Source organism: Gymnodraco acuticeps, unplaced genomic scaffold (assembly GCF_902827175.1).
Source record: "Gymnodraco acuticeps unplaced genomic scaffold, fGymAcu1.1, whole genome shotgun sequence".
Classification (NCBI taxonomy): Eukaryota; Metazoa; Chordata; class Actinopteri; order Perciformes; family Bathydraconidae; genus Gymnodraco; species Gymnodraco acuticeps.
The window spans coordinates 2,069,765-2,077,359 of NW_022991584.1; the positions used below are offsets into that span (position 1 = coordinate 2,069,765).

Genomic DNA, 7,595 nt, shown 5'->3' on the forward strand with positions numbered 1-7,595 from the left:
AGGAGTATTTTTAGAAGAACTAATTCAATCAATGAAGATTTACTAATAGGCACGTATATTTACACAGTGATTTTGCCCACAGAAGCTTTCTGATAATGTTTATAGGGATATGTTAGTTATTGACAGAATTAATAGCAAAGGCCAAAAACAACATAAGATTACGTGGCTGGCATTCCCGAAACATCTGAATCAGTTTTCAATTAGCCTGTTGAATCATACTGCATTTTTTTTTTATGTCAATGAACAACTATGTTAATTTAGACATTGTTCCACTTTATAATATCTATAATACATGAACATATAACTGTAAGTGCAGCCTTTACATGTTCATAATTTAACTGTAATGTGTATTTTCTAAGTGTACTAATTATTATTGTTGTAATGTTTCATGCGTGCAATATTTCGTCTTTTATTTTGAAGTCCAAGCTCACGTCTCGTTATGCTGTTCTCGCGTGAGTTAGAGAGCGAGAACATGAGAAGCACCCTCAGAGTAAGATGCACGGATACTTACAGCTCCGTTAGTGTTGTATTCTTATACATACAAGTTGTGAAGAGAACTGAAGAATACTTCCCTCTGTTTACAGAGCATGCAGCCCAACGAGGTATGTTGTTGTGCTTGTATCACTTTTATGTTTATTACCTTGCTAGTTATCTCACATGCTGTGCATGTTATTGTGTGTCTAACACGAAACTATGTTTGTCATTTATACTGTTTGTTTGTGTAGTTTTCACGGTGGATTCGGAGGAATAAACCCGTTATGAGAAAGCCACTTGTGTCTGCCTGTGCTTCGAGGGAATTACAGTGAAAACTCGACTGTCCATCGACGCGAGTGCGTCTTAATTGACGAAGCGGCAACTTCAGAGGATCACGGACTGAGCACGAGGCTGTCTTCAAATGGCCGCCGGAGGAGGAGAAACTACGCATGCACACACAGAAGTGGACGACGCGCGCAGTTCTTAAAAGAGCAACGCTTCAAGACAGAGCCATAAAGAACTTGGACACTAAGAAATCAATAGTTATCTGAGTAAAGGGCTTCTGTAAAGGTTTGCTAAACCATTATTACCGTGAGTGCCAACTATAGTAGCGTGTGTGGTTAGCGTTTTGACTTATTTGCTCATGTCATTTTATTAAGGCTTGTTAATTAAGGCGTAAAGTTAAAGGGAACGCAAGTGTTTTTATTTCCAATTTCTAATTCAAAGTGTGTTTTTGGGAATAATAAGTGAAAGTTATTTCATTGAAGTTCTGAAGTCTTATTTTTGAGTATATTTTTGAAAGGTGTAAAGTTCAATTAAGCTGTTTTTTGCACATTTTCTATTTTAAGTGCATTTCTACCTCTATTGAAGTCTTATAGGGTACATTTAAGTCACACTTACATTTGAGTAAGTGTTGAAAGTTCATTAAAAGGTTTAACTGCATTTTGCTGTTTATAAAAGTGAGTCACTTTAAAGTAGTGATTACTAATGTCTAAGTCTAGTGAGCCTACAATTCAGGTTAGGGAAAGTGCAGAGCCCCAATACAAAGCTGTGGATAACACTGAAGCACAGCAGCTAAGAAGAGGTCAAAGAACTAAAACTCCTACAGAAAAGGGTAGAGAAATGCAAGAAGAACAAATGAAAATGCTCCTACAAAAGTTCAACTACAATTATGAGAAATGGAGAACACAAGTGAAAACAGCCAAGCGGCCATTATCTCAAACAACAGAGTCTTTGTCTGAAGATTTGCTTAATAACATAATTCATGATGTCACAAGTTTGTCAGAAGATGTCCAACATGTTTATGAGGATCTGCGTACAATCTCAACTCCAGACCAGGACACGCGTCGAAGAGTGGATCTGTGTGCAGAGATTTCTAAGTTTGTCATGATCAGAGCCTCAAGTCTCCTGGATGGAAAGGTTCCAGAAGGAGAAAAGAAAGATTGGCCTGAAGCAGGTTCTCTCTTTAACTCAAGCACCTACACTTTTTCTTCGAAAATCAACTCCAAGCAATCGAACCAGTCTTCTGTGAAACGACAAGAAGCTGCTGCTGAGGCTGCTGCAAGCCAAGCTGTTCTGAAAGTGTTACAAGAACAAGAAAGAGAACATTTGGAGATTCAGCGCCTGGAAGCAGAAGCTAAAAGAAAGATAGCTGATCAAGAGACTGCAGCCATGAGGCGTTGTTTAGAAAGAGAAGCAGAAGAGTTAAGACATCGTTCAGAAAGATAATCAGAAGAGTTAAGACATCGTTCAGAAAGCAAGGAAGAAGAAGCTAAAATTAAAGCTTGTCTAGAAGAAGAGCATGTAGCTCTACAACAGACTCTAGATGACAAACGGAGAAAAATACAGCATTTGGAAGCAGTAAAAGATTTAAATGCAGCACGAGCAAGAATGCAAGTGTATGACCAAGAAGAGTCCATTAAAGAAGAATGGAAAGACGTGCTAGAGAGGGATCTGGTAAGTAACCCAGTGCCTGCTCCCACAAGTCCTCAACGACAGGTTGTCACTACTTCCTCAAGTGAAAGTACAGTAGAGCTTGTTAAGGTGCTAGCTGGTGCCTTAACTGCCAACAGAATTCCAGTTCCTGAACCTTCAGTATTCAGTGGGGATGCATTGAAATACAATGACTGGAAACTTTCATTTGAAATACTGATTGACCAGAAGAACATCCAAGACAAAGAAAATATATACTACTTAAGGAGATATGTTGGTGGACAAGCTAAGAAAGCACTTGATGGTTATTTCCTGCTCGGAACCAAATCTGCCTATGTTGCAGCATGGGAGATTTTGGAGGAGAGATATGGGAATCCATTTACAATTGCAAAAGCCTATAGAGACAAGCTTCAATCGTGGCCCAAGATAGGATCTAAGGACAGCTTTGAGCTCAGAGATTTTGCAGACTTTCTCCATAGTTGCGAGGCTGCCATGGTCCATATCAAGGCATTAGAAATCTTGAATGACTGTAATGAAAACAGGCAAATACTTTCAAAATTACCAGATTGGCTAACTGCAAGCTGGAATCGGAAGGTTACTGAAGTCCAAGAAGACAGTAAACAATTTCCCTCCTTCAGCCAATTTGTAAAGTTTTTGACAAGAGAAGCAAAGATTGCCTGTAACCCTGTCACATCATTGCAATCACTGAAGCAAGGTGAAGCTGAAAACACCAAATCTCAAAGACAACAAAGCTTTGCAGCAAAGACACTGACCACAAGTTCAGACGAAAACACCGTCTTAACATGTATTCTCTGTAAGAAGAATTGGCATTCCTTGCACAATTGCAGGAAGTTCATGGAGCAAGCTGTCCCAGACAGAATCAAGTACATTCAAGCTCAGAAGCTATGCTTTGGATGTCTCGAGACTGGCCATCAGTCAAGGAGCTGCCACAGTAGGAGTGTATGTGAAGTATGCAAGAAGCAACATCCTACCTGTCTGCATGAAGAGCGTACAAATCGAGAAAGATACAAAGAAAGACTTCAACCAACACAACAAGAAGAAAGAACCACAGCAGCTATTTCCAACAGAGTAATACTTGGTGAAGGTAATACACAAACAGCTGCTATAATTCCAGTCTGGCTTTTATCCACATGTCAACCAGCAGAAGAAATCCTTGTATATGCTCTGTTGGATTCTCAAAGTGACACAACATTTGTGCTAAGTGAAGTAGCTGAGGCTTTGGAAGCAAGTAAACAACAAGTCAAGCTCAAGCTATCTACTATGACCTCAAGAACCACAGTTGTAAGCGCTCAAAGAGTGAACAACTTACAAGTCAGAGGCTTTTACTCCGGTAAAAAGATTCCCTTACCACCAGTCTATACACGTGACTTCATTCCAGCCAACAGAACTCACATACCAACAGATGAAACTGCAAAAGCTTGGTCTCATCTAGAGCACCTCCAAGGAGAGATTGCACCTCTGCAAGACTGTGAAGTGGGTCTGCTCATAGGGTACAACTGCTCACAAGCTTTACTTCCAAGAGAAGTTGTGTCTGGCAAAGAAAATCAACCTTACGCACAACGTACAGACCTTGGATGGAGTATTGTTGGAAACATGAATCCCTGTCTAGATTATGGAGACGCCATTGGCGTTAGCCATCGCATAGTAGTAACACAAGTGACACCAGGTGTAGAACCTTCTCTCAGTCTCAAAACTGAAGTACACTATGTGAGCCGAACCAAAGTTAAAGACAATCCAGCAGAGCATGCCTCTCGAGGTTTAACTGCAGAGCGACTGAAGACTTCAAACTGGTTCACAGTACCAAAGTTTCTTTGGCAAAAGGACCTACCTGTAAGAGAATGCAAGGTGGGAGAAATCAATGAGGATGATCCTGAACTTCGCAAGGAAGACAGGTCATTATTGGATCACTTACAGAAATGCTCTGATTGGTCAAGAGCAGTTGCAAGACTGAAACGACATGCCAAAGAACACCAAGGTGTGAAACAAAGAACCAATGAATGTACAACCATTCAAAGGCGAAAGACCAAAGTTACCTGACAACAAGACGTGCGCAGTACACCGCCTAAATTGTCTTGAAAGAAGACTAAAGAAGTCTTTCCAGGGTCAGATAGTAGGGTCAGAAAACTTAAATTACTGGTTAGCCAAACCACATTAGACAAAAAGGGGAAACCCACAATTAGGACTGTGTTCCTTGAAAGACCTGTACACAAGGTTGTTACTCTGTTTGAGGCAGAATAAGGTGTTTAATGTGTTGCCTGAGATTCCATGTTAAGTTGTTATCTACAGGTAATGTCTATTTCAAAGGACTACTTTGTACAAACAATCTTTTGCGTGAAATCTCACGAGTAATGTGTGATTTGGTGGGAGTGTAAGTGCAGCCTTTACATGTTCATAATTTAACTGTAATGTGTATTTTCTAAGTGTACTAATTATTATTGTTGTAATGTTTCATGCGTGCAATATTTCGTCTTTTATTTTGAAGTCCAAGCTCACGTCTCGTTATGCTGTTCTCGCGTGAGTTAGAGAGCGAGAACATGAGAAGCACCCTCAGAGTAAGATGCACGGATACTTACAGCTCCGTTAGTGTTGTATTCTTATACATACAAGTTGTGAAGAGAACTGAAGAATACTTCCCTCTGTTTACAGAGCATGCAGCCCAACGAGGTATGTTGTTGTGCTTGTATCACTTTTATGTTTATTACCTTGCTAGTTATCTCACATGCTGTGCATGTTATTGTGTGTCTAACACGAAACTATGTTTGTCATTTATACTGTTTGTTTGTGTAGTTTTCACGGTGGATTCGGAGGAATAAACCCGTAATGAGAAAGCCACTTGTGTCTGCCTGTGCTTCGAGGGAATTACAATAACTTTAATTGTTTGAATGTGTGCCATGCAGCAATAACAAAAATTCCAACTTCTATAAAGATGTTTACATGGTTTTTACACCACGTCTGTTAACGAGAGAAGTCAAACTGAGTTAGCTGCATGTGGTCCACCACAATTTGTGAATTGATTACATCTCAGCAGTGGCATGTGCTATTGAGGAACTAGAGATACCTTATTACAGGCCTTCATGATCAACTATGGTAAACAAGATGATGTGCTTTATTCCGTTCTTTGCCGATACAGTTAAAGTAAGTGGTGAAAAATGGTGGACAGTCTATAAATGTGCAAGATAAAATGCAGTGTGTTCTGCTGCTACATCACCACTACTAAACTATAAGTGTTGCCTTTTAAAGACGTTTTTAGCGAATAGTCATTTAGACATCCAGTTTTACTAAATGTCTTTGCCACCTTTGATGCTTGCACTCGTCTGATTTCAGCTTTACAGTCCCGGCTGTCAGTCTTTACAAACTTCATCATATTTTGTGGCGGGAAAATGTATTTTCTCACTTTCTGTTATGTTGGGTATTCGCACTCAATCTCAAGATGAGTCAACAAGTCAGTTTTGGCAGGAATAATGTGAACATTTTAGTCATTTTTGTAAACTTCAGTTTTCCAGTTTTAACTATCAAGATGGCTCCTTCAACACCAGTTCTCTTCAGGGATACTTTGTTTGAACCAAATAAAGCAAGAAAAGTTTAATTAACAGAACCAAAGGTCATCACCCTGAAGTGGCTTCATATTTTTTAGACAGCCACTCTTAATTGGTCATGGTACGGTTCCAAGACTCTATGTGAAAGGGAAGTCGTGAAGCGATGCCAGCAGTATAGCCAGGCCACAGGAGGAAGGAGTATTGTTCTTGGCATGGATCGAAGCAACCAAATCCAAGCACACAGATGGACTCCAACCGGCTCCAGCAATAATACATACACACTCAAACTAGAGGTCACTTCAGGATACATACACAACAAATCCATTGTGACTGGCTGTCTCTTTTCAAAGACATTTCATTACTCTGAGATCTTATCTACCTCTGCACATCGAGGCAAACTACTTGGGTTGTCTCAAATCAAAACAGAGACCAGGCAAAGTGTATGCAATACATTGGCTGGTCTGTGTTCCTTTATATAAACACCACAAACACACAATAACCTCTGCATTGAAGACATCTACTGCCCTCTTTTACTGTGTAAGCATTATTGAGATTCAGTCATGGTTAGGCTCTGGTCCAAGTTCTACTTCAGAGCTTCTTGCTGAAATTCATTATGTAAGTGCACCAGCGCCGCACTATTTGAACTTGAATGACACATAGATGCAGTATTTAACTGGTGCATTAGCATATTTCCCCAAAAAAGACAAAATAGTAGCTCATACTTGTTTGATTTTGCAAACTCTTAATGTAGTCTTAGCTAACTGCATTGCAAACGCTAAACACATAAAGTCTAGACTGGACCGTTTGCAGCCTCTTGTACTGTATGTGTATGCAGGAAAAACAAGACTAACATGACAGTTATTATGATTATCATACCCCACATCTACTTGTGGTTATAATGTCTAGACAAATGCAGAGAGACAGGTACATGCAAATACACAAACATAATATGCATAATTATGCAAACTGAAAAAAAAAGAAAAGTGCAAACTCATAACAAATGTGTCACCCACATAAAATCACACTATTTATCCAGGTGCCATCCTCAAATGTAACTTTGACAATCTGCTTTAAGGGATTTAACAGTTCATATATTTGTGTTTATCTATCCTGTGCGAGCTTAACTGGATATCTTTGAATGAGAAATGTTTTCCCTCTCCATCTCTCTGTCACTCTTCTCTCCCTCCATCTCCAGGTTTTTCTCTCAGGAAAACAAAAACCCACAGCAGCCATAGCGACAGAGAGCAAAGGAAGACCTGGCCCGGGCCTGTCACCTTTGAAGCGTCCTGATTGGTCGAGGCCTGCTGTGTGAGCTTTGTTGCCGTGTGGACGGCGAGGCAGGCAGTTCTCTGAGCGTTGCCGTGGACGCAGAGCTATCTCAGCAGTCCTGTCAGGGCAGACTTACACCGCAGGCTCAGAGCTGATTTTTTTCTCTGCGGTGACACATTTTGTGGCTGGATGAAAAGAAAGCTCAGTATGACAGCTCATGTTACCTTCAGTGACTAAAGGAAAATATCTGCTGACTTATTGACTGTTTATTGACATTGGAAATGTGAGGGAAAAAATCAGACCTCCTTCTCTGACACAAGCAAAATAGTGTTGTGTTGATTTTGCATTGTAAGAAGACAAAGA

General features: G+C 40.1%; 1 protein-coding gene across 2 annotated transcripts; it reads left to right on the top strand.

Annotated features, from left to right (window-relative positions):
* The first annotated feature begins 316 nt into the window (after positions 1-316).
* Positions 317-5,278, top strand: LOC117533769. Of its 2 annotated transcripts, none has more exons than XR_004567111.1 (2): positions 317-5,091; positions 5,215-5,246. XR_004567111.1 is itself a non-coding variant. In XM_034197689.1 (2 exons), the coding sequence occupies exon 2, from the start codon at positions 2,365-2,367 to the stop codon at positions 4,462-4,464; it is 2,100 nt and encodes a 699-aa protein (XP_034053580.1). In that variant the 5' UTR covers positions 317-602; positions 726-2,364; the 3' UTR covers positions 4,465-5,278. The 2 variants fall into 2 exon arrangements, 1 of the variants encoding a protein (XP_034053580.1); XM_034197689.1 differs by having other exon boundaries at positions 317-602; positions 726-5,278.
* Positions 5,279-7,595: the final 2,317 nt, after the last annotated feature.

Bases quoted from the DNA above. Each gene is read 5' to 3' on its own strand.
- LOC117533769 (XM_034197689.1), top strand. From the start codon at position 2,365: ATGCAAGTGTATGACCAAGAAGAGTCCATTAAAGAAGAATGGAAAGAC.